The sequence below is a fragment of the Dama dama genome, chromosome 10 (assembly GCF_033118175.1).
Source record: "Dama dama isolate Ldn47 chromosome 10, ASM3311817v1, whole genome shotgun sequence".
NCBI lineage: Eukaryota > Metazoa > Chordata > Mammalia > Artiodactyla > Cervidae > Dama > Dama dama.
Window position 1 is genome coordinate 15,869,672 of NC_083690.1, and position 26,486 is coordinate 15,896,157.

The window sequence follows — 26,486 nt, forward strand, 5'->3', positions numbered from 1 at the left end:
GAGCTTGCTCATACTCAAGTCCATTGAGTTGGCGATGCCATTCAACCATCTCATCCTCTGGTCAGAATGGCCATCACCAAAATGTCTTCAAACAATAAAAGCTAGAGAGGGTATGAAGAGAAAGAGATCCCTCCTACACTGCTACTGGGAATGTAAATTGGTGTAGCCACTAGAGAGAACAGTATGTAAGGGGGTAGGAATGTGAGTGAAAGTTGCTCAGTCAAGTCTGACTATTTGTGGCCCCATGGACTATACAGTCCATGGAATTCTCCAGGCCAGAATACTGGAGTGGGTAGCCTTTCCCTTCTCCAGGGGATCTTCCCAACCCAGGGATCAAACCCAGGTCTCCCACATTGCAGGTGGATTCTTTACCAGCTGAGCCACAAGGGAAGCCCAAGAATACTGGATTGGGTAGCCTATCCCTTCTCCAGGGGAAGCGAACAGTATGGAAGTTCCTTAAAATAGAACTATTATATGATCCTGCAATCCCACTCTGGGTATATCCAGAGAAAATTATAATTCAAAAAGATGTGTGTGAGTGCGTTCAGTTGCTCAGTCTTATCTGACTCTTTGAGGCACCATGGACTGTAGCCTACCAGGCTCTTCTGTACATGGAATTTTCCAGGCAAGAATACTGGAATTGGGTACCATTTCCTACTCCAGGGGATCCTCCCAATCCAGGGATTGAACCCTCATCTCTTGCGTCTCCTGCCTTGCAGGATGATTCTTTACAGCTAACACATCCAAAAATATACATGTACCCTAATGTTCATTGCGCTATTAACAATAGTTAAGATGTGGAAGCAACCTAGGGTCCATCAACAGATCAACAGATAAAAAAGATGGATACTACTCAGCCATAAAAAAGAATGAAATAATGCCATCTGCAGCAACATGGATGGACCTAGAGATGATCACACAGTGAAGTGAGTCAGAGACAAATGTATGATATCACTTATATGTGGAATCTAAAAAATAAATCATACAAATGAACTTACAAAGCAGTAAGAGACTCACAGACGTAGAAAACAAACTCAAAGTTACTGAGGGGGAGGGATAAATTAAGAGTTTGGGATTATCAGCTACACACTATTATAAAATAATAATAGCCAACAAGGATCCACTGTACAGAATAGGGAACTATACTCAATAGTTTGTAATAACCCATAAGGGAAAAGAATCTGCTGAAACAGAATCACTTAGCTGTATATTTGAAACACAGCATTATAAATCAACTAAACTTCAATTTTACAAAAAAGAAAAGAAAGAAATGACAGTAGAAAAGATAAGCACCGGAAAAAGGATTTCTGTTCAAGACACCCAGTCTGTAGCCCTTGGCTACGGCAGCTTGAGCAAAGTAACAGGCCACCTCTTGAATCTGGGCTGAATAACCAGCTCCGGCTTCAAGAGAAAAGGCAGCTCTTGCATTGTCTTGAGACCCTGCCAAGCAGCCCAGTGAATAAGCTGGAAATCAGCCTCTTGAGGGTGACAGACCAGCAGGGGAGAGACGAGCTGTCCCGGCTGGGACCACTGCAGTGACTGCAGACACATGACTGAACCCACCAAGGAAAGAACCACCCAGCTGAGCCCAGCATGAACTGATGCCCCACATCATCACAAGCTAAGGAAGTGGTTTGAAGCCCCTCGCTTTGGGGGATCTTTGTGGTACAGTGAAAGCAAAGTGATGCAGTCAGGCCAAATTTGTTCATTTTCCCTCCCCAAGGGAAAGGGGAGTCACTTTTTCATTTATTTCTGTTCTTCCTCAGCACCCTTTTCATCCACCCTCGGTGCCTTAAGCACCAGAGGTCTAGGCAGGGGCGGAAGAAGGGTTGAAGGCCCTCCAGGCCCTGGAAGGACACCGTTCAGGGACCACCAGCCTCAACAAGGCACCCAAGGTCTGGACCCACCTGAGGAGCTTGGGCACCGTGAACCTGAAGACGTCACTGACGATGAGGCTGAGGGTCCCAAGGAGGAAGGTGGAGCGGCCCACCTGCCAGATGGCCCGCAGTAGAGGGCCCCTCTTCCCCCGCTGTTGCTGCAAGAGGGTCTCCGTCTCTGGGGCCTCCTTGTTACCGCTTCCTTTCCTTTTAAATGCAGTCGCCTTGGTGTGCCTTAGGGGAGAGAAGACATCAGCTCTGGGCCCTTATAATAGACTGAAAGTTTATGTCCCCACCCCTGTCCCGCCCACCACCCAAATTCATGTTGAATCTAATTCCCAGTGTGATAGTATTAGGAGGTGAGACCTTTGGGAGGTGATTAGGTCATGTGGGTGCAGCCCTCATGAATGGCATTAGTGACCTTAACAAAAAGACTCCAAAAAGCTCCCTTGGGTGTTACCCCATTTCACAGATGAGGAAGCTGAGGCTCAGAAGGTAAAGCTGGGGAAGGATACACAGCTGAGAAATGAAAGGGCTGGGATTCAATCCCAACCTTCAGAGCACTTTTTGATCCCTTAGGCAGCCCACCCCAGCCAGCCCTGAGGTGGTTCAGAACTGGTTGAGGACCAGTTTAGAATCATTGCTGAGGTCTGAGCCTGGCACCCCTGGTCTGAATGAAACCACAGATGGAAGCTCTGGCATCTGTGACGTCTGAGATCCCAGGACCTGGGTTGTCAGGGAAAGGTATGGGGGAAGAAGCGACAGGAGGAGGGGGAAGCCCACGGGCCCTTCCAGAGGTAGGCTCTGGCCACAGGGAAAGCCTGGCAGCCATGCAGTTGCCATGTGGCCTTGGGCAGTCTGCTCCCCTGTCTGTGCCTCTGTGTCCTCATGCAAAGATGGAGCTGGCCCCCTCCGAGTCCCTTCCTATGACAGCCTATGAGGTTATCAGAGCTTCAGCGGTGCTGAGAGCGGGGACCCAGGGCCAGGCTCTGGGATCAGTCCTTCATGCAGGTGAGCTCATCGACTCCTCTCAACCTCCCTGCCCGCTGGGTGTCACAGGGTCCCCATTTGGCCCCGGAGGAGACTGAGGCTCTGAGAGGTGGTGACAGGTGCCTGAGGTCACACGTGGAGGACAGAGCAGGGATTTGAGCCTAGAACTTTTTTTGAAGATTTTTTTTCTGTAGATAATTTTTAAAGTCTTTATTGAATTTGTTACAACACTGTTTCTGTTTCATGTTTTGTTTTTTTGGCTGAGGCACCTGGAATCTTAGCTCTCTGGGCAGGGATTGAACCTGTATCCTCTACATTAGAAGGTGGAAGTCTTAACCACTGGGCCACCAGGGAAGTCCTGAGCCCAGACCTTGACTCATGATTCACACAGAGCCCACTCCCTCACTCAAAAAGTAAAAAGAAAAAAACCCCTTGGTGAGTGCAGGTACCCAAGCCCTCGCGAACGAAGTCAAGGTCTTGCCCCTCACCCCGTGGTCTGGCTTGTGGTTTAGCTTGGCATCTCTGGTGAGCTGTGGCTTGGCCTCCATCATGAGCTGGGCATGGCCTGCCACTCACATTTGGACATTTGGGTCTTGAATGCCAAAAGGATATTACCTTCTTATAAAGGCCACCCCTGCCCACCCCTGCCCACCGGATGGAATCCTTTCATTCATCACCTTCAGAGCCATGCTGTCTCCAACTCCTTTTCTCATCTGTCTTGTTAAGACTCCAAGTGGGTAGACTAATTATTTTTCTTGCATAAAATCCTTCAACGGTTTAATGAAGAGTCTCCATTTCTAGACACAGTCTTGTGTGGCCTGGCCCCCGCCCACTTCCCCACTTCATCCTGATCCTTTTTCCTGGGCTTGCCCTGGTTTCCCTTCCGCTCCTTGACACATCCACAGCTCACCTGTCTCAGGCCTTGGCACAAACTGCCCTTGATCTAGAATATCTCTGCCCAGCTCTTTCCAAGGCTTGACTTCCATTTCAGCATCACCTCCTCAAAGACACTTTCCCTGCCGGTTCCAACTGCAGTAGCTCTGTTTCCCCATCCCCGACCCTTATTTTTGTCCTAGCATTGGCTTCAATTTCTAAGTATCTGTCTTCTCCACCAAAAAATCAGCTTTCTGGAATGAGAGGCCTCAGCTGTCTTGTGTATGGCTGTATCCCCATCAGCCAAACAGGGTCTGGCTGCCAGGCCCTCAGTCAAGCACCCACAGCCTGGGAATGGACGGACTTCTCCAGATTTCCTCCTGACACTGGACTTAACCCGCTGGTTGCTTTTACTAGAATTGTGCAACTAGTCCCCTGGCCCAGTTCTAACAGAGCCGAGTTTCCAGTTGCCCTGCAGAGCAAATGGCCCAGCCCTCCTCCACGTGAGTGAGTTTAAGGATGAGTGGCGTGCCTGGGCCTCTTTCTTCAGAGAGATGACGTGAGACATCCCCGTTCCCTGGCCCCTCAATGTCAGCCTTTATACTCCCAGAGCCCAGCTAACGGGGTGAATACCCCTCCACCACAAGCTGGGCCTCCAGTCCCCTCTCCCCTCTCAAGAATCTTCTGAGCATCTCCTCAGGATGAGAAGTTTGAAAGTGTTAGTCGCTCAGTCGTGTGAAACTCCATGGACTGTGGCTCGCCAGTCTCCTCTGTCCATGGGATTCTCCAAGCAAGAATACTGGGGTGGGTAGCCATTCCCTTCTCCAGGGGATCTTCCTGACCTGGGGATGGAACCCAGGTCTCCTGCATTGCAGGCAGATTCTTTACCATTTGAGCCACCAGGGAAGCCCGCCTCAGGATGAAGGGGAAGGACAAATCTCAACTAGCAGTCCTGGGACAACTTGGTGTTTTTAGCACAAAAAGCTACAATGAGCCAGTCATTACCACCTTGCTTGCAAAGAAAGAAACAAATGTTAGTTTACTACCTGTCTTGAAGCCTACCACTATCCCCAGCCTCTGAGGCCAGCAGGCCTTCCAGTATTTCTAATTCAGCCATTTTTCTAACCCTGCACTCACTTCTCTACCCTGGTCATCCCTGTAGCCCCAAGATGTTGCCTCTCCTTGGCCCTGGCCTGGGGTCAGGATGGATCAGAGACAAAGCTAGCACGGCGTCCACGCAGCATGCCTCTGTGTCAAACACTGGGAGCTGGTCCTGCGCCTCACACCCACTGGGCTGGGTATCCACTGACCCTTGGGTGGGTGAGCACCAACCAGGGCCACCTCCGCCTCCAGGCCCACCCACAGTGGTACCCAGGTGTGTAGAGTTTTTGCTTATACTTTTTTTTTACCTGTATTTCCCCCAAATCTAGTTCAGCATCTGCATGGAATACATGCTCAGTAAATACTTGGCAAGTGAATGGGAAAAAGCAGAAGGAATGATGTGTGCAAAGGGCCTGCTGCATGATGCTATTAAAGATTTGTAATCCAAGGAAGGGAGGAAGGGAGGGAAGGAGGAAGGAAGGAAATGATTTGGTTTGGTTGATAGAACCTGGCCTTGGAGCCAGGAAACTGAGGTCCAACTTGCCTGGTCTGTCCCCTTCCCTCTGTACCTCAGTGTTCCCATCAGTAAAATAGCTGAAGGGATGACCAGGAAAGGAATGCAGGAGACCCGGGTTCGATCCCTGGGTCGGGAAGATCCCCTGGAGGAGGGCATGGTAACCCTCTCCCGTATTCTTGCCTGGAGAATCCCAGAGACAGAGGAGCCTGGTGGGCTGTAGCCCCTGGGGTCCCAAGGAGTCAGACACGACTGAGCGACTTAGCACAATAACAGGATGTTTTTCTCAGCCTGTGCCAGCTGCTTACCCCAGAGCTCTGTCACTGCGTCACCTGCAGGCTCGGGAGCCAGCTTCTCCCTTTCCAGCCAGTCTTACTTTCCATCAGGGAAGGTCTCTAGACTTGATGTGTGTTAGTTGCTCAGTCATGTCCAGCTCTTTGCAACCCCATGGACTGTAGCCTGCTAGGCTCCTCTGTCCATGGGATTCTCCAGGCAAGAATACTAGAGAGGGTTGCCATGCCTTCCTCCAGGGGATCTTCCCAACCCTGGGATCAAACCCGGGTCTCCTGCATGGCAGGCAGATTCTTTACTGTCTGAGCCAGCAGGGAAACCACGAGACTTGCTGGCTGGTCTTTGATGTCTGGTCCCAAAGCCATTTCGTGCTGGATCCAAAAATGACCACAGAGCAAGGGAGGGGGTGTGAGGCCAGGGGTAAGCTGGGGGATGTAAAAGGGAGTGGGAGAGACTGGCAAACTGAAGCACAGCATGCCCTGTTCCACAGGGCAACCACTTCCCAGATCCACCTTCCCGTTGTCATGAGGGCTGTGACCTAGCACTGCCATTCTACTTTAAGAGACACCCAAATTCCTTATTTTTGTGACATCACCAACAACTTAAATGTTGGCGACTTACCAAAAAAAAAAAAAAAAAAAGCACAAACCTCAAACATCTGCAAGACACATGCTGGGCAAACACACCTATGACCCTGACTTGGCCCGCAGACAAATCGGTCTGTGACCTCTTAAGATGACGTCCTCACCCTTCCCGCAAAGGTTGCAACATATTTTAGAAACAAAACCAAAGTTCTCTCCTGTGTATAAGCAGTGAGCTCAGAAAATGCCTGAGCCAGATCTCTGTATAACCCTGCCACTCTGCTTTCTTACTTTCAGTTGTTCACAGATTCTCAAACCGTTCTGGAGAATGTTCCTACTGCAGCTCCAATACTGGCTGACTGTATTATGCTGGCAGGGGAGGGCAGAGCTGGGACAGGGTGGGCAAGACCTCCAGGGTGAACTCAAAACTCATTTAAGAGTTGGAGGGGCAGTACAGCAAGAAATGCCTGAGGTGAGAGAATGCTCCCTTTTCGATTTGCTCATATTATCCCTTTTGAAATCATACACCCTTCCTTCTGGGAGCAGCCCCACCCATGAAGGGACAGCCAATCATCGGGCCTGCCCTCCAGCCATGGGATAGGCCCCTGAGAGGCACATGACTCAGCCAGCCAATCAGAGTCCTTCCTTGAGATTTTTTTTTTTTTTTTTTTTAGGTGGATGGTGGGGAGGAGGGTGTTGAGTTGGCATAGTATGGGACAGGCCTTACGGTGAGACCAGTGTCGGGACAACAGCTGAGCTTAGAGATGGAGGGGAAGAATTGAACATCAGGCAAGTTCTGAATCCAGCTACGCCTGAGGCCAAACCCACCTTCTCAGCTATGTGAGCCAGTAGATTCTGTCACTCTCTGGCTCCTTCTAATGTGTGGGATTTAGCCATCCGTAACAATTACCACGAAGTCCTAGAGTATGCAAGGGAACCTTGTCAGTCCTGCCACAGAGCTACTTTTGTCTGTGCCCTGAAACATCAAGCTCCAGTGAGGTCAAGCAACCTGTCCAAGGTCATCCACCACTCGGCAGGGCTACATTTAACCCAGGCTTAATTATACCTATTTGAGAACTTATTGCTCAGGGACTGTGGCGCTGCCGCCCAGAGTAGGCATGGGGTTGTTTGTGGGACCAAGGGCTTTGCTGACTAGCTTCAGGCTAAGCGCCCACCTTACATACACTCACCGCGGGGTGGCGCTGCGGTTCCTTGTCCATTCCTTTTCAAGCTGGGAAACCAGTTCTCCCGAGGAGTTTTCGCTCCCAAGTGACCAGAGGTCTTTTGGCCCAAGTGGCCTCCGGTAGCCCTTCCAGACCAACCTGTAAAAGAGGGTTATCACAGCCAGCCCTTCCCGCATCCACCTCTGCAGGATCCTGGTTTGGTAGCTGTGCGATCCCAGGTAAGTTGTTCACCTCTCTGCACGTCCGCTGGCCCCTCGGTACAAGGAAAGCAATTTATTTAACTGCACTAACAGTGGTAGGCGCTTCCCAGTCTACAAAGATCATCTCATTTAATTTTCACATGAGCCTATATGACGGATTACTATCGACCCATTTTACACATGAGGAAGAAAACAGAGGCTCAGAGAGATTAAGTGACTTAATCAAGGGGTAACCTGTAACAGGGGAAATAAGCCTCCCTAGGAGTCAGAAGTCCAGAGTCAAAAACCATTACAGCAGAGGAAACTTGAACTTCTCCCCATTCTCCTTGTTCACTGCACCAGCCACCTGGCCTCAGGACCTTTGCACATGCATGTCCCTCTGTTTAAACCTCTTCCCTGCTACTTCTCACTTGTCCTTCATCTCTGGCTTAGACGTGATTTCCTTAAAAGCCCACTTGATGACCCCCGCACCTGAGTCCAGGTAGATTCCCCCATTGCAAGGTCTCTTAGTTTCCTGAGCTGTTTCTTTCTAATGCTTGCTGCAGTTATCATTGTTTACTTTTCTTGGGTCTGATTATTTATTTAGTCTTTCTCTTCCACTAGCGATAAGTTTCATGGAGACAAAGATTCTCCCTCTTCTATCATCACCTCCTAGCTCAGGGCATGTGTGTGCATGGGTGCTAAGTCGCTTCAGTTGTGTTTGACTCTTTTGCAACCCCTGGACTGTAGCCTGCCAGGCTCCCCTGTCCGTGGGATTTTCCAGGCAAGAATGCTGGATTGGGTTACCATGCCCTTCTCCAGGGAATCTTCCTGACCCGGGGATCAAATCTGCGTCTCTTATTTGGCCTGCATTGGCAGGCGGGTTCTTTACCACTAGTGGGCTCCGGGCACAAGATCTGTCACATAAAATCACCCCTTTTCAGAGCTGTGACCTTGGGCAAGTCACTGCCCAGCAATGGACCTCAATTTTCTTACCTTAAAATGAGAATGTTTTCTCGCGCTTGGGACTAGTATATAAGATGACTATAGTTGGTACACTGTTGAAGGAGGTCATCGAGAGGATGTAATCACTGGTGGACACATGACCTGGACCCGGGCAATATGAGGCTCCTCCCTCCCCTGTCCTTGGAACGTACGTTCTGCCCACTGTTCCCACATTAGGAGCTACTTTGAGAGTAAGTGTTAGACCACCTAGATGGTGTACGTGTCTGAACCCCATTAAGGCTGCTCTGTAAACTATAGGGATTCCAGTGAGATGTACTCAGCTTGCAGGGCCCAAGACAAGCCTCGTATGTAAGATCCCTTGCTTGTTGTTAGCCCTGCCTCCTTCCAGCCTGGAGTGGCTGCCTCTTTCTTCTGTCTCTCCTTGCCTTTGGCCAACTGAGGCCAGTTTTCAAATCAACATGCGTACACAAGAAATTAACTTCCCTGGTGGTTAGGAATTTAGGAACCCACCTTCCAAGGCAGAAGGTATGAGTTTGATCCCTGGTCAGGGAACTAAGATCCCATATGCCTTGGGGCAACTAAGCCTGCAGGTCTTAAAGAAAAGAAATTAACTACTGCAGACTTCCACAGCAGGAATGGGTTTTTTTTTTTTTTGTTTTTTTCCCCTTTTAGGTCTCTCATCTTTCTTGTGACACCAAGAAGGTCTTGTTTGGAGCTGGTCTTGAGCTCCTTTTTGAGACTTTTCAAGTTCCCTTTTCTAATACAGAGTAAACTCAGGCAAGCAACAGTTTGAATCCAGAAATTATTCATAATATTTGTTTTTCACTGAAACAACTCTTAGCATTCTATGTGGCAAGGGATTCTAGATTTTTGTGATCCTGGTAGTGATAGAAAGTTTCCCTTATAAAAGGTTAGTAAAGTAGAGAAAAGAGACGGAAATGGTAACCCACTCCAATATTCTTGCCTGGAGAATCTCATGGACAGAGGAGCCTGGCGGGCTATAGTCCGTGGGGTCACAAAGAGTCAAACACAACTGAGTGACTAAGCACAGACTCACAAAGTAGAGAAAGCAAATTAATCTAAAGAAAAAACATTAAGTAAATTGAGTATAAGTGATACCCAAAAGGCAAAAAGCTTGAGGAATGGTCCATAAATGCCTGCATTTGGTAAACAGAGGGCTAGTTTCTCTTCAGAGATGTTTAGCAAACTTCCAGGCTCTTTTCACCAATTCCATACCCTCCACCAATTCCATACCCTCAGAGTAGTCTTCATTGTTGTTGTTTAGTCGCTTAGTCATGTCCGACTCGTTGTGACCCCATGGGCTGTAGCCCTCTAGGCTCCTCTTGTCCATGGGATTCTCCAGGCAAGAATACTGGAATGGGTTGCCATGCCCTTCTCCAGGGGATCCTCCCAGTCGAGGGATCGAACCTGTGTCTCCTGCACTGCGGGAAGATTCTTTACCATCTGAGCCACCTGGGAAGCCCTCAGAGTAGTCTATCCTTCATTTATTTAACAACCACTTTATATAAAACTTATTATGGGCCAGGTTCTGTTCTAAGTGCTTCAGAAACCTCATTTCATTTAATCCTCAAAACCCTGTGAGGTCGATGCTATTATGATCCTCTTGACAAGTGCAGAGACGGAAGCACAGAGAGGCTAAGTAGCTTGCCCAAGGTCACACAGCCAGGAAGTGGTGGAGACAGAATTCAAGTATTATCTGATGGCAGTGTGGTCAAGACAGGGTCCAGGAGGTAGGTACATCCTCCATGCCTGGTGTGCTAACCCTGGAGAAACATCTTCTCCACCAGCCTGGGAGCCTCTAGTGAGTAAAGATTTGGTCTTTTGCCTCCTCACCCTTGGTGCTTAGCAGATAGTAGGTGCTATTAAACACCTACTATGTTGGTGGAAGGACTAGATAGAGATATGATTTTATTGAGTGCCTTCTATATACAAGCACTAGCACTTTACATTTAATGAAGGTAGAGTTGTTCCCATTTTACAGAGGGGAAAACTGAGACTAAACGCTTGTGATGTGGCCAGCTAAGAGACAGAGCCAGGACTCCAATCTCACTCCAGTGAGTGAGTGGCAATGGGATATGGATGGTGGACACACTAAAATCCCAGCACCCAGGCTGGGATGGAGAAAGCCTGACTGATTTTGGTAGGCTTGGGGAAATCTCGGGAAAGAGCTATGGTTACAAATAAGAGCGGCACATGTAGGTGGGTGGGAGCACCACCCCCAGCCCCTTCCCTGCTATTTTACTTACCCAGAAACCCACCAGAACATGGCCTTGGAGGGGAAGGAGGCCCCAGACTTAGGACATGGATTCTGCAAAGACAAAAGATTTAGAAGTGGGAGGTCTTGGTCTTATAATCCATGGCCAGTATTTGGCAAGCAGAACTGAGGGCAGGAAGACAGAATGAATTGACAACAAGCTTAATACTGAAAACCAGACTGAGATGTCCTGTATACTTAACCACAGTAGATACCAAAGGACTTGTTGCTTCCTAGCAGGCAAGGCAAAAAGGGATTTGGTCACAGGACTGAAAGCGCCTAGGTAAGAACTAACAGTTGCTCAGAACAACTTTGTTAATACTGAGACCAAGAAATTTTCAAAGCAAGGACCATGCATGACACAGACAACAATGTTTTCAACAATATCCTTCAGTGAATGTGGCAAGGAGGTGAAGAAGAGGTGAGATTTTACTAGCGGCTCCAGGAAGACTGCACAAATTTATACTCTTCAACCAATAGAGCATGAGAATGCTCACTGCACCACATCTTTGCCCTCAGTGTGTGTTAACAATTTTAACTTTTTTCCTGCTACTCATTGGACAAAGTCCTATTACAGTTTTAACTTAATTATTCAAACTGTTGAACATCTTTTTAGATGATCTCCACTCAACTGTCTTTTTCTCAGAGAATTCTTTCCAGATTTCACAGACTTATTTAGTGTTATCTGCTGTAAACTCTTGTGGACCATGAACTTCTCCTGTGGAGCACTTCTATTGGGCAAGTCACTTTATTCCTGAATTTTTATGAGGATGAGTTGTAATTTTCCACACATTTGTGTAGTTGTGTGATTAATGGTTCCCCTATTGGGTGTTGGTCACATGAAGACAGAGACATCACTTTTTACCATAGATCCTTAGTACTGAGCTGGAGCACAGAATAGGTTGGCAAACTACAGCCCCCATGCCAAATCCGGCCCACTGCTTTTCTCTGCGAGTAAAGTTTTATTGGAACACAGCCATGCTCCTTTGTTGACATATAGTCTGTCTGCTTTTTATAAAACCTATATCCGTAGCTGCCATCCAGCGACCATATGGCCCACAAAGCCCAGACTATTTTCTATCTTGGACAGAAAGAGTTGGCCAACCCGTGGCATAGAGTTGATATGTAATACGCTTTTGGCTGAATGAATAAAAAAAAAAAAATTTAAAGGCCTGTGCATTAATTTAATTTCCTTCCGTCACTTGTTGGGCACTGAGGACCCGAAGAGGAACAGGGACAAGCAAGGGATTGGTTGGAGATGTGGTGACTTACAGCCTGTGGGGGCCTTTTCGGGAAAAGCGGGGCTTGATCAGCAAGGCAAGACAGTGCAAACTGCGCCATCACCAGAGACAAGTACAGGTAGTCTGACAGGTGGCGGAAGGGGTCGCTCTGGAAATCCTGCGGGAGAGAGAGCAGAAGTCTCGCTGAGTCGGGGCTTAGGAGGAGCAGAGACTGGGGAGGGTGTCGGGAAGGGAAGAAGGGCTGGAGGCGGAATGGGGTTTCTGATGCTGGGAGCAGTGCCCGTGCTGGGGGCTGGAGTCACCAGCTTTGAAAGTCAGAGCCCCCAGCCTTCCTGGCCTTGAAAACACCTGGCTTACACAGATTCTGTCCAGACAAATGGCAGGCGGGGTCCGTGCCTTTCGTTAGGTGACACTGGCCTTAGCCACCAGGACACAAATTGGACACTTTGTCTTTCTCCCTGGGCAACAAAGGAGCCCCGCCCCCCAATCTCCCATCCCACTCCCCGTGGCCAGTGTTCTCTGGTTTAAGAAGGGAGCTGATTCATGTCAATGTATGGCAAAAACCACTATAATATGTAAAGCAATTAGCCTCCAACTAATAAAAATAAATGAAAAAAAAAAAGAAGGGAGCTGGCTTCAGGGAGCATTCACTCTGCCTCAGGCACACGCTGGAGTCTTTACAAACACTGTCTCGTCCAGTCCCTCCCCACCCTGCCCCAGCTGGGGTTTACTTGCTCTGTTACTCACTGGGAAACCAAGGCTCAGAGAAGCAACAGCACCTTGTTCAAGGTCACACAAATGATCTGCTCCAGATCACGAGCTTTTGCCGCCCTGCCATGATTGCTTTTGTATCCCCTGCCCTTTCTGGCCAGAGCACCCTAACTTTTCCCCCCATGTTCAGGTATGAGGTTTATGTAGAGCTGATCCCATCCCAGGGGGTGGGGGGGGCAGGCAGATGATGGAGGCCTGACCAGTGAGCACGTTCTAGTCCCTGGCTACCGTGCCTGGGCTCGGAATGGACACAGGACCTACACTGGACCAACGAGAGCTGGAACCATTGGGAGATCTTCCAGGTTTGCTATATTTGTGGAACGAAAGCCTGGAATAATTGGGGCTCCCCTTGCCATCTCATTGGAGAATGAAGCCAAGAGGGGAGAGCCAAGGGACAGACAGAAATGGAGCTCTGGCTGTGTTCTCTGTCTGGGCCAGCTACGCCTACTAGCAGGTCCCGGGTATGTGAGCTAATAGATGCCCCTGGACTTTTTTTTCCCTTAAGCCAGCGTGAACTGAGTTTTTATGTTTTTAAACAAGAGCCTAAGTTTCATATCACGATTTCTCGACTGGATTTTTTACTTCTCTGTTTTTGGTTTGGTTTTGGGGGGCAGATAGTAGACAATTTGATAGTGCAGCTACATTACTCCCCATAGTGTCATTTTTACTGTCGTTTCTGTCGGAAAGTTTGTCCTGGATTTGGGTGAGATGGACTTTGGCTCTGCAGTCCCAAGAGGAAGTCGTTTACTTCTCTAAACCGTAGGATTCCTCATCTTTAACATGGGATCATTCAGATCTTCACTGAATTCATGAGCTTGCCATAGGGCCTCACACACAGGAGCTCCAGGGCATATATGGTCCCAATATTATTCTTTCTGTGCTGTGTTCCAAACAGCTAACTGGAAAGTCAGTTGTGGGAAGCTACCCTCTCATAAATCAGTGATGGCCTGGGGGCTATTCCCATTAGTTACAAAAGTTGCTTTGTTAAAAATCTGTCCTTAAGGACAGAAAGTGTTTCTCTGCCTTCTTTCAGGAGCTGGAGGGAGTAACCATATGAAATGTGACCAGCAGACTCTGATCAGTTTCCTGATCAGTTTCCTGATCACAGGTCCTGGGTGAGCGTGCCAGTCATGCAAATGGTTTTCAAGTGGGGGCGACTTTGCCCCCAGGGGACATTTACCATTATCAGGAGACGGGTCAGGTTGCCGTAATGGGGTGGTACTGTTGGCATCCAGTGGGTGGAGACCAGGGATGCTATTCAACATCCCACAACACATGGGACAGCTCCTCCCCGTCCCCACCCAAAAGAGAAGTAGGTAAAGGGTGCTGAGGTTGTAAAACCCTGGTCGAGGTTATAGATTTTTCTCTTTGCAGATCATGCCCCCTAATGTGGAAATATAGGTGAGTGTGCAAACACAGATGCATGAGAGCACAGGTGAGGGTGGAGAATGAGGGGAGACATGTAACGTGGAGTCAGAATGAACACAGGTGTGTGCTAGAGGAGGTCATCCAGAGGACGTGACCCCTGGCTGACCTGTGAGCTGGACCCAGAGGCTCCTCACCCCCACTCACCACCCCTGTCCTTGAAGTGTGCATTCTGGCCACACTGTTCCTGCACTAGGAACTACTTCAAGGATGCCACCTTGAAAGAGCAATGTGTTGATGAGGTCCACTGGATGGTACATATGACTGAACCCTATAAACTGTTACGTTTCTGGCGGGCAGGTGCAGAGATAGTGTATTTTGCAGCAGCCAAGACAGGCATCGTATATAAGCTCCCTCACTTATGAAAATCGTCACCTACCAACTGCAGTGGCGGCCTGTTTCTTTGGTCTCTCTTGGCCCTCCGGGTCTCGGGTTGGTTTCTAACCTCACCAGGGAACCCCTGAGGTTTTGAACCAACAGTGTGTCGGTGCCCATGCAGTGTGTATATATGTGTGTGGGGGGGGTATGAGTGTGGGACATTTGTGCACAAGTCCTGTACAGAAGCTTGAAAGCACAGACACAACTGGGTGGCAGCAAGTGTGAGTGCAGGTGAGTGAGTGTGTGTGTGTGTGTGTGTGAGTGTGTGCGTGTGTGTGTGTGCGCGTGTATGTGACGTTTTGGAGTCTGTGGTTGTGTGATACATGAATGAAAAAAAGTGAAGTGAAAAGTGTTAGTTGCTCACTGGTGTCCAGCGCTTTGCAACTCCATAGACTGTAGCCCATCAGGTTCCTTTGTCCATAGAATTCTCCAGGCAAGAATACTGGAGTGGGTTGCCATTTCCTTCTCCAAGGGACCTTCCTGACCCAGGGTTTGAACCTAGGTCTCCTGCATTGCAGGCAGATTCTTGACCGTCTGACCCACCAGGGAAGCCCAGTGGGTGAATGGGGGCATACAAGTGTGTGCAAGTGAAGTGTGTGACTTGAGTGTGTAAGACAATAAGAATTTGTGTTGATAAAAAGGTGTGGGGTGATGAGAGCTTCTATGTGAAATGCCTGTGTGTGTTGCTTGAGTTTCAGGGCTTGTGGAGTGTGTTTCTCTGCAGAGAGAATAAGCCGTGGTGGAAGCGGGAGGAGGATGGATGGGACCCAGGGCCTGAAACCACCATACTGGTTCCCGGGTGACCCAGACCCCCACTTACCCCTTGCGAGGCCTGCTGGGTGGCGCTGGTGGCTGGGAAGAGAAAGCAGAGTAGCCAGTACCCGAAGAGCACCCCAGACGCCTGGACGCCCTTCTTCCTCTCGGCATGGATCAGGAACACGGCGAAGCTCTGGACAAGAGGGTCGGGTGGGAGGTGGGCTGGGGGTGGGGGAGGCTGGGGAGGAGAGGGTCGGGAGGGAGCCCCCTCTGCCTCCCACCTCCACCAGGGCAGGAAAAGCTGCAGCCAGGAGCCAGCCAGCAGGTCTGGGGCGTGACTCACCATTGTGGTGAGCCACACGGTGGGGTGTATGAGGAATTCGAGGGCCTGGGGCGTTCCCTGCTGGATTCTCCAAAGAGTCACAGACACGCTGGAGATGCACAGGATTACCAGGGCGAACCCAAACACCTGGGGAAATGGGCCGGGATAAGGCTGGTGGGGGAAAGAAAGATGGCGGCCAACTGGCCAGGGACTCCACGTCCAACTGGACAGTGGCCCCGGGTGGGGCACTGTGATGAACCAGCGTGACCACTGAACAGGGCTGACATGAAAGAAAACAGCTGTAAGGGGTGATGCAGCTCAAGCTTGACCTGAAACTGTCACATAAATAATGCACCCAACAAATAACGTCAGCGGTTTCCAACACACCAGTGGTGCTCCCACGATGCACAGGAGGATGCATTCCTTCGGGGATGAAGGAACCACATGAAAAGCTATCGACTCTCCAGGTGAAAAAGTTATACCTTTTTTAAGTCTCTTTCCATCCCTACTGTTAAATCAAGGAGGAACTGTCTGTTGGGACTGATAGGTTTCCAGGCCTTTTTTGACCGAGCTGCCATTGGTCAAATAGGTCTCTCTTTTGGACAAGAGACATTAAGAAGGGGAGAGAGCATGCACAGGCAGACCCGGGAGCCTCGGAGAAACCACCGAACGTGTCAGTCAGTCTCAAGCAGGAGTCAAAACTACCACCTGCGTGCGGTCTGCGTTTAGCCTCTTGTCTGTTGTTGTATCACCTCGGAACTAAGAGTGGGTTTCCCACTGTTCACTCACTGAACAAAACTTTAAAAAGCCTAATACGCCATGATGTGAAATTGATATGAAATGCAAATTTCTGTAACTATAAATAAAGTTTTACTGAAACACAGTGATGTCTACTTGTTTACTGTTTGCTGTCTGTGGCTGCTTTACTGAGGCAAGAGCAGAACTGAGTCGTTGAGGCAGAGACCACATGATCTTTGGAATCTCAGACAAGTACTGATACTCTCTGGCCCTTTGAGGAAGAGTGTGCTGACCCTGGAGAGGTGGTTGGCAAGAGGTCAAATATTTACAAGGTGGTGTGGGAATAAATGAACCATGGAGGGCGTGCTCCTAGAGGTTTGGAGAACATGAGCAGAGACGCTCACATTTGGAATGCCAGTGTTTTTCTAACACTGGACAACAACGACACACCAATTTTAAGGACTGTTCTTTAGTACCACGAGGGGGGGTGGGTGGGAACACAAAAATCAATGCCTAAGTGTTAACATTTAAAAGGTGCATCCTGGTGTGGCTCTAAAATCACCGTGTGCATCTCAGGAGTGTATACCGCACACTTTGGGGAATGCCAGGCTAAATGGCCATCAACTTGTCTGGGTGTGTGAGTGTCTGTGGGTGTGTTTGTGATGTACGGTTTTTATTATCTGTGATGGTTGGTCTGAGAGCGTCTATGCCACTGAGTTTCCCTCTGCAGCCTCTGGGGTATTGTTCTATTTGATTAACAGGGTCCCACGTGTCTACTTTGGGGTCTCTGCCTAATTCCAGCCTGCTCCCCCACCCCCTGACCATTGTCTGATTACAGGCTCCCAGAGGAAGGGGCTACCATCTTGGCCTTGAAGAGGCGGGACATTTGGATGTAGCCCTTGTCATGGCGGTGGATGTAGAGGAGGTGGATGGGGCCAAGGACCCAGAGGTACATGGGGGGCACCCAGACCCCTGCCGTTTTCAGGAAGCACAGGCTCAGCAGGCGGGCAGCGGCAGGCTCAGGCTCCGTCTGGTTCCAGACCTGAGGGAACACCAGGGTGACTCTTATGATGGTACAATGCAGAGTTCCCAAACTCACCACTTGGGGGGCCAGGCAACTCTTTGGACCCCCAATGTTTACAAGGAAAATGTGCTAAGCACTTTTTGTTGTTGTTCGGTCACTGAGTCACGTCCAACTCTTTGCAACCCCATGGACTGCAGCACGCCAGGCTTCCCTGTCCTTCACTATCTCCTAGAGTTAGCTCAAACTCATGTCCATTGAGTCGGTGATGCCATGCAACCATCTCATCCTCTGTCATCCCTAGAGTACTTCATAATTGAGTAACTCCAGTGACCTCACCCAACTGGACAGGGGTGGTGCTGGGATTTGAGCCAAGGCAGTTGGGTCCTAAAATCTAGGACACCTGGGATCCGTGATGAGTGCTGGGCACAGACTTAAAACCACTCTGTTGTTGCTTGGCCGCTAAGTCAACCCCATGGACTGTAGCCCGCCAGGCTCCTCTGTCCGTGGGATTCTCCAGGTAAGAATTCTGGAGTGGATAGCCATTCCCTTCTCCAGCAGATCTTCCCAACCCAGGGATCGAACTCATGTCTCCTGCATTGGCAGGCAGATTCTTTACCACTGAGCCACCAGGCAAGCCCTGTAACCACTCTAGGAGGTAGGTATTACTGTTCCCATTTCATAGACCAGCAAACTCACAAGCTGGGAAGGGAACAGCTTCTTTTAGGCCCACACAAATAGGAAGGGACAGAGCTGACTCCACGCTGGCCTGGCTAACCCCAAAGCTTGTTCTACTAGAGGTCGCCATCTGTACTTCTTTCGTCAGATCTGCTGCTGGCCTTTCCTAACCTGAGAAGTGTGAATGTGAATTTCAGAAGACACAGTTGCTTTAATTCTCTCCCTGCTACACCACTGACGCCCTCCCACTAGAGTCCTTTGCTGAGGCAAGAACCAGGGACGTGGGGAGTCCTGTAGCTGGGGGGTCTAGAGGCCCCTTTAACAGGGTTGGTCTCTTTGGGGAACAGCTTGGTTAAGGAGATCGGCCAGTCCTGCTGTTAGTCTGCCAGGTGTGTTACCCTGCCGGGGATCCGCCCCTCCCCTGGATCGCAGTCCGAGAGAGATCTGTCCAAGAGATCTCTCGAGCCAGCCGGAGAAGGAGAGTGCGCTGCACTCTCGGGGGGTGTACTCACCCCCGGGGGGATACTCACCCCCGGGCCCGCGCAGGGCTCGCCTGGCCCGGCCATCGGGCGCCGTCCGTCTGTTCGTCTGTCTGTCGGCCTGTCGGTGGGTCCCTGGACGGCTTCCTCGGCCGCGTACCGGCCGGGGGAAGGGGCGGGGATTCGAGCTCGCGGACGGCGAGGCCGGGGGCAAGGTCCGGCCGGGCGGCGGGGGTGGGGCGCGGAGGGGTGAAGCGAGGCCAGGTGGCCAGGCGCTCAGGGCGGCCACCCAGGGCAGCGAGGGAGGGGGTCCCGGAGCCCAAGAAAGTGCGGTGAGGTCTGCATATAATCCCCTCTCCCCCTGGCGCAAGTGTCATCCCGAACTTCCCGAAATCTGTGGATCAGCAATTCCAAGAATTTATCTAGATAAACGAACCCGACAGGTGTGCCCAAGTCCAGCGACCTGCGGAATGGGGGATGGGAGGACCCCGGGTTAAGGTTGGAGCCGCATCCCCCTCAGTGAGACCGACCCTGTCTGCCTCTAGGATGGTGGGAAGATTTTAAGATTACTAATAAAACGTCTAGCAGAGTGTTCGGCACACTGCAAATGTTCAATCAGAGTTAACTTTTATTAGCATTCGTAGTATTATTTCATCCCTAGGTTACTGAGAAGTGTTGCAAAGTGCCATTGAAGAAGTAGGTTTAATACGGAAATAGGGTTACTGAATGCTAAGCGAGAAAAAAAAAAAAAGATTATAATACAAAATAGTTTACGATATGTGTGCAAAGAAAAAAAAAATAGTATATGCTTAACTTAGGGAAAGTGGGAAATGAAGTCAAGTCATTTACCTTTTTCTTCTGGGTCTTAAAGCGAGGTGTAACCCTAGCCACAGGTTCTTTTGGGAAATGACTTTAACGTATATGTATAGACAAAAAGATAGCAATGCACTAAAGCAGTGGTCATGGGACTCCTAATTTTCTTTTCTTTTTCTTTCCTTTCCCTTTTCTATTTTCTATCCTTTGCAATGACCATGTATTCTCTTTCAAGACAGGAATAAAAGACTCAGCTTTTTCAGACAGACAAGAACAGGTGCTCAGTTTGAGTGAAGAATTCAAATCCTTTGCACTCTCCAGGCTGCACTGCTACTTCGGTGTCTTCCTTTCTCTTGCCTTTTTCAGGGCCTTCACAGCACGGGGCTTCCTGGTCGTTTCTCCCCTTTCTTTCCTGAGATTCCCCAACCCTCTTCTTGGGCCCCGGCAGTATGCTTTCAGCTGTCTTCCTGCCTGGGTCTTCTGGAAGAGCAGGGATGCAAAAACTCAAGAATTTTTCTTGAAGCTGAGTGTGGCAGGTCTGCTGTTTATATTCCGATCATCTTTGTTTATTTGAGGTAGTTTTGGTGAAGGCTGATGGAAATTGTGGGGCGGCTTGAGCCCCCCCCCCCAAATCCCCATTACAACTGGTGTTGCCACGGTCCTAGTTCATTTCTTTGTATATATGAAGATGAATTTGAGCAAAATGATGAAGGTTTGAGGGGGGATGGTCAGGAAGGCAGGAAGCACAGAGGAAATCAGCCAGGTGAGCCAAGAACAGAACTCAGATGTCCCAGAGCCAACTTTCCAGCTCTCTGAGCAGCACATGGATGAGGGCTGAGCCCTGATGGTGGTGGTTTAGTCGCTAAGTCATGTCCAACTATTGCAACCCCATGGATTGTAGCCCGTCAGGCTCCTCTGTCCATGGGATTTCTCTGGCAAGAATACTGGAGTGAGTTGCCATTTCCTTCTCTAGGGGATCTTTCTGACCCAGCGATAGAACCCAGGTCTCCTGCATTGCAGGCAGATACTTTATTGACTGAACCAGCAGGGAAGCCGCCAACCCTAGATAAATCCCCTTCCTTCTCTGGGCCTTGGTTTCTCATCTGTAAAGTAAGATGATTCCATAGGTCAAGCACTTCCTGATTGATGACTTTCAGTCCCCTGGTGGTTTGCTAAGACAAACCAGGGAATTATGTTAGGAAACATAAATGGAAACATTTGTTTTGATTGTAATGATAAATAGTGAACCTCCAAAAAATAAACAATTACTTAAATGGTTTCTCTTTATAATCAAACAGTTGAGAGTCTCACTGTATTTGGAATGAGAATGAAGAGTGAGAGAAATCAGATGTGCTTATGGCTGAGATCCTCTAGTGGATGTATCCTTCCATTGTAGCCACTGTGTAGTTTAAAATCATTGTGATTCATACTGTGTAGTGCTTGAGTCTTAACCATAGTGGCAGATTTCAGTGGGAAATCTCTTTACTTCATCATTTAGGATCAAGGTATAAAAACTATCAAAATAAAAGCACTTGATTTTCTTAAGGAGTGAAATGGAAGAATTTCAAACAGCTGGTCGGAAGAGCAGTTTTTGTCTATTTTGATATGGTGACTTGTAGTTCATCTACATTATGGTATACATTCAGTCTTGAGACAAAATATGCTGATTTTTAAACGGATTTTCAGACAGATGCTTTCAGATGATTTTCATGCATCGCCTCACAGAGCTGGTTCAAAGTAAGTCAAACTGCATGCATCTCTTGCTTCCTGGGGAAATATCCTCAAAGTTTGTTTCTATACAAATGTTACTAGAGGAAAAAAAATGTTACTAGAGGTGGGATTAAATAAAATTTAAACATCTTTAAATATTATACTGAGCTTAAACGACATGTTTTGCTTTAAAAAAAAAGTTAATTGATCATTTATCACGGAAAGTTGCACCAATCGACACAAATCCCTAAAAAGGGTTTGAGATTATACATCACTTGTGAAACTTTCGGGTCAAATAGATTCGGGAAATTTGTTGGATACTTCGACCAATAGTCTCTCGTCATTTCCAGTTTCAGTGCTATTGAATTCCACAGTAAGGGATTTGGAATTCCAAATTCCTAATTCCAAACTAGGAAACTACGAAATTCAACTTTGCAGTTTATGCGTGTACACCCGCACCTTGCAACTGCACCTGCCAGACGGTGCGCGGAGTCCTCCTGGCCTCCAGAGGGCACCAACGGTCTCCTTTCATTGCTGAGCGTGCGCCGTAGTTATTTTGGCTGGGGGCCTGGCCGTGGGGGCGGGACGCGCATGCGCGGTCGCGGCGGGGGTGGGGACTGGGCTGTCAGTTGCCCGCAGAGGAGGAAGCCGGCGGCAGCGTGCGGTGTGAGGGGCGGGACCCGGAGGCCTGCGGAGGTTCCGGCTGCAGAGGCCCGGCCATGCGGGGGCGCCGGGCTATGGGGCCACCCGGGCTGGCGGTGGTGGCCGCCACCGTTCTGCTGCTGCTGAGCGCGGTAGAGCCGGCGCGCGGCTCCGAGGACATCGTGGTGGGTTGCGGGGGCTTCGTCAAGTCGGACGTGGAGATCAACTATTCGCTCATTGAGGTGAGTGCCCGCCCCGCGGCCCGGAGCTCGGTGTGTGACCCGGGGCCAGGCGCACAGCCCCGCCGAGCCGCGGTGGCCTCGCCCCCCAGGCGGCTTCCACCAGCCGTCCCCGCAACTCCCCGCGTTCTGGGAGCCCTTTCCTCTTCAGAGGCGCTGCTCTCTGCGGGCCCTCCGCTGGTCTCCTCCCCAGTAGCGCTGGGGTGGGGGTTCTTTTTATCTTGGGGTCAGCTACGGCGTTGGGGGGGCGGGGGAGGCGGAGCTCTGAAGGTGTGTGCATATGGGTGTGAAGGACATTTCTGGTGACGATGATAATGGTTTATAACTTTTGTTAGGTCACACAAAACTAAGGATCCTCCAGATCGAGACCCCAGGTACTTCAGAAGGCAAACTCCAGATCCCCACAATGCAGGCCCCAGGTCTCTTAAAACCCAGTCTCAGCAGAATGCAGACCCCAAATCCTCAAACCCCCAGGAACCCAGACCTGCTGAAACTCAGATTTCCTGAAACATGTATTCCAGAACCTAGAGACCGCAAGTCTTAACCCCCCCAACACTGAGTTGCCCCCAAATTCTAATCTACCATTCCTCCTACCCTCTGGGAAGCTTTAAAAGAGCATGAATTCTCATCCCAGAGATCATGACCCAGTTACTGTCTATTGGCATCTCTGGGGCTGGGAAACTATTTTTAATCTCCCTGGTTCCCCCATTGGGACCCCTTTTCTCCCATAATGAAGAGTTGTCACCGCCCTGATTGCTGGGTAGTTATTGGAATTACACAAGAGATTTCTGTAGAAGTCTTTTTATTAAGTTGCAAAGCTCTCTTCAATTAGATAGTTATTATCCCAGTGGAATTGTGACCCATAAAGCTTTTGTGAAGAGGAAGGGAGATAGATGGAGGTGGGCATAGAAAATTACTTGCAGGACAGATAGGAAGGGACCCCAGGGAGGGCTGGCCTCTATTTTAGGAGGGTAGTTACTGATGATGAGTCAAAAGAAGGGAATTTGAGAGAGAGAAAAGAAAGATGCTGGGAGATGCCAAAGAGGAGGGAGTGGGGACCAAGACCCTAAAGGCAGTCTGCTTGAGTAGCTGGAGGGCTGTGGTGAAGAGTTGAACCAGTATATTCCTACAAAGCAGGTTCCTGGGAATTGGGGGAGGGATTGGAAGTAGATTCTAACAGCTCTTTGACTTAGCCTTGCTCCAAGTCCCATTTTTTGTTCCTGTAGCATGGTGTTGGGAGAGAGACCGCAGAGCCCAGCATCATATATTTCTCAAAGAAGTTACTCATCACCTTCAAGACCTCTGTATCTGTGGCTTCTCCATCATTTTTGGTCTTAAGAAGTCAGGCATGGGACTTCCTTGGAGGTCTGATGATTAAGAGTTCACCTTTCAATGCAGGGGGTTCAATCCCTGGTCAGGGAACTAAGATCCCACACACCCAGTGGGAAATAAATAACCAGAACATAAATAGTAGAAACAATATTGTAACAAATTCAATAACGACTTTAAAAATGGTCCACATCAGAAAAAAAAAAAAAAAAAAAATATATATATATATATATATATATATAAAAAGAAGTCAAGTGTTTAATGAATCTACCCACTGGCAGTGGCAAGGCTTCTGGGATCTCTGGGGGCCATGCCACCTCCTGGGCTGTGAGCACAGGGCATTCCAGAAGCTGTCTTGAAAAGCTTTGCAACTTGTAGCTTCCTGGGGCTTCAGGAGAAAAGTGTAGAGCGCTAGGGACACTCCCACCCCGAGCACTTAATAGTGACTGTGAGAGTGGAGGGCAGGTTTTGTGACCTAGTATGAAGTATGTTCCCTGAGCCCTAGGGCTGCCTGTCCAGATGGCCTGAGAAATTCATTCTTTCTTCACTTCTGATTATGAAATCTAGTGTTTCATACACATAATGTATCCTGTCATTCTGTGTCCTGAGCTGTGCTTTACAGAATAAATGTAAATAAGATATTTTACAGTCATTTCTTGGTTGTGTTTTCTGTGTCCCAGTAAAACTACCTCAGTCTTCTCCATCCTTCTTCCCTTCTGGGTATTTTCCCATCATATTCAGTTAGTAACTGTTGCGTGAGCCCCAGCGTGTTCTGAAGCCTTGTCCCTGCTGGGTACCACAGTTCAGTGAACAGAGCAGACGAAGTACCTAAAATAGAAAAACTGTATTGATTGCTAATTCTTTAACGGTTAGGAGGTTTCACATTAAAAACTGCATTCCTGATTTCTCTGGAAAGCCAGCTAATCTTTGGGCTGCAAAACTTGGCTTGGGTTAAGTAGCAGTCCTGTCCCCTTTGAGATGAATGCCCATTGATGGGACTTCCCTGGCCCCTCTGGACAGGTGGATCTTCAGTCCCTGCTTTAAGTGCATGCATCTGAATTTCTTTTTGGCCTGTGAATAAGGTGGGGTATTTATGGAGTATTTACACTACATAAGACACTGGCCCAGGCACCACGAGGTGTCAGCCGAGGTCACTGCCCACGGCGAGCCTGCAGTCTACACGTGATTTCCCAGTGTTCCTTTCCTAAGCACACACGTTGTAAATTTGGTGCTTTCCCCATCATCTTAGCTGGTATGGCTGGGTTCTGTCATTTTCGTGTCATAGTCACAGATTATTAACATTGAAAGTCTTTAGATGGATGTTACTCCAAGTATTAATATTTTGGGGTTCATTATACAGATCTCTGGCCCTCACCTTAGACCTTCTGTTTTAGAAACAGAAGTGGAGTTTAGGAATTGCATTTTTTTAAGGTATTTTAAAAAAAGAAAATGAAGTATGGTTGATTTACAGCGTTGTGTTTAGTCCCTGGTGTACAGCAGAGTGATTCAGTTATACATGTAATACATTCTTTTTCACATTCTTTTTCATTGAGGTTTATTGCAGGATATTGAATATAGTTCCTTGTGCTATTCAACAGTACCTTGTTTTTTATCCATCCTATATATACAGTAACTTGCTTCTGGTAGTCCCAAATTTCCAATCCGACCCTCCCCAGGAATTGCATTTTAACAAGCCCCTTACTAACAGCAAAGTTGGTTTTAGACCCCAAAATGACATAGAGACAGACACTAAAATAAACTGAAAAGCATTGAAAAGTACAACTTTTAAGGCTAGTTTCTAACCTGAAAAATAGCAAATCCCATTACTTGGGATACTTTGTCTTATTTCCCTCTGTCTATAATGCCCATTGTTAGCAGCTTCGTATAGTAGGTCCTCAGCAAATGCATTTTGACTGAATCCATTCAGGTTCATTGTATATAGCTAATTCTCAACGGTGATATCATGACTTCTCTTTCCTTTCTAGATAAAGTTGTACACCAAACATGGGACTTTGAAATACCAGACAGACTGTGCCCCTAACAATGGTTACTTTATGATCCCCTTGTATGATAAGGTAAGTGGAGAGAGCACGTTAGTGGTTTATGGTGGGAGGTTGTCAGTGTGGCCCACGGGGCTGCGCTAACTGGGAGAGTGGCTTTCCCAAGGGAGCAAATACACCTCTGTTTTGTAAGTTATAAGTGGAATATGGCAATTCTGGCCAAACTGTGAGGGTGACGGCTTATGTACTGGCTTGACTGAATAGCAGTGATTCTCAGTGTCTCCAGGGATACTTGGCAATGTCTAGAGACATTTTGGTTGTTACAGCCGTGAGGGAGGGTGGTTCATTATCTCCTGCTTGGAGGCCAAGAATGGGGTTAAACAGGCTGCCAGGCTGTGCAGGTCAGGGAAAATGTCAGTGGTTCCAAGTCTGAGAAACCCGGACTTAATAGAACTTCCTATTACTACCTGCAAGCAGGTTAAAACATTGTTAAAAAGTATTATACAGGGCTTCCCTGCCAGTGGAGGGGATGCAGGTTTGATCCCTCTTCCCGAAGGATCCCACGTGCCGCGGGGCAGCTAAGCTCGTGTGCCACGACTACTGAGCCTGTGCTCCGCAACGGGAGAGGTCACCGGAGTGAGAACATTGGGGACTGGGGGAGGAGCCCCTGCTTGCTGCAACTAGAGCAAGCCCACTTACAGCAGTGAAGACCCAGCACAGCCAGGAAACAGACAGATGGATAATTTTTAAAAAGTATTATGCAAGTAATGTGTGCATTCATGAGTATTGTGGGGGAGAAAATCAAGGTTTTTTTAGAAGTATATGAAGTAGATTTTATCTTTTGTCCCCAAGTCCCCTCTCTCTCTGTGGTGATGACTTCTGATAAAAGTTTTGGTGTGTATGCTAGCAGATGGCTTTCTCAGTATTTAGAGTTGTACGGATACCCAAGAATATACATGCATGTGCATATACGCAGACATGCACACGCATGTGCTCAGAGATGGATATCCATGCATGCCTGTATTCCTACCCCCCATCCTCCCCATGTTTCATCTTTTTATGTGGAAATGTAGATAAACACAAGAAGTTACAAAAGTTATTACTAACAACACA

General features: G+C 48.6%; 2 protein-coding genes across 9 annotated transcripts in view; one reads left to right on the forward strand and one right to left on the reverse strand.

Annotated features, from left to right (window-relative positions):
• ABCC6 (ATP binding cassette subfamily C member 6) overlaps positions 1-18,822 on the reverse strand; it is a 70,601-nt gene extending 51,779 nt beyond the window's left edge. For 7 of the 8 annotated variants that reach the window (XR_009694420.1, XR_009694421.1, XM_061152912.1 and 4 more), the window contains exons 1-8: positions 18,692-18,822; positions 17,322-17,504; positions 15,746-15,871; positions 15,467-15,595; positions 12,104-12,229; positions 10,824-10,885; positions 7,418-7,549; positions 1,908-2,111 (exon numbers count right to left, since the gene is read on the reverse strand). Coding sequence is in view for 6 of the 8 variants with exons in the window: in XM_061152912.1 (XP_061008895.1) it covers positions 1,908-2,111; positions 7,418-7,549; positions 10,824-10,885; positions 12,104-12,229; positions 15,467-15,595; positions 15,746-15,871; positions 17,322-17,504; positions 18,692-18,727 (998 nt within the window). In the remaining 2 variants the exon portion in view is untranslated. The remainder of the gene's footprint in view (positions 1-1,907; positions 2,112-7,417; positions 7,550-10,823; positions 10,886-12,103; positions 12,230-15,466; positions 15,596-15,745; positions 15,872-17,321; positions 17,505-18,691) is intronic. The other variant, XM_061152908.1, reaches the window with a different exon arrangement.
• Positions 18,823-21,797: 2,975 nt separating this feature from the next.
• LOC133063480 (BOS complex subunit NOMO1) overlaps positions 21,798-26,486 on the forward strand; it is a 55,130-nt gene continuing 50,441 nt past the window's right edge. Inside the window, exons 1-2 of the mRNA XM_061152903.1 lie at positions 21,798-22,047; positions 25,359-25,448. Coding sequence (XP_061008886.1) covers positions 21,883-22,047; positions 25,359-25,448 — 255 coding nt within the window. The 5' untranslated portion in view covers positions 21,798-21,882. The remainder of the gene's footprint in view (positions 22,048-25,358; positions 25,449-26,486) is intronic.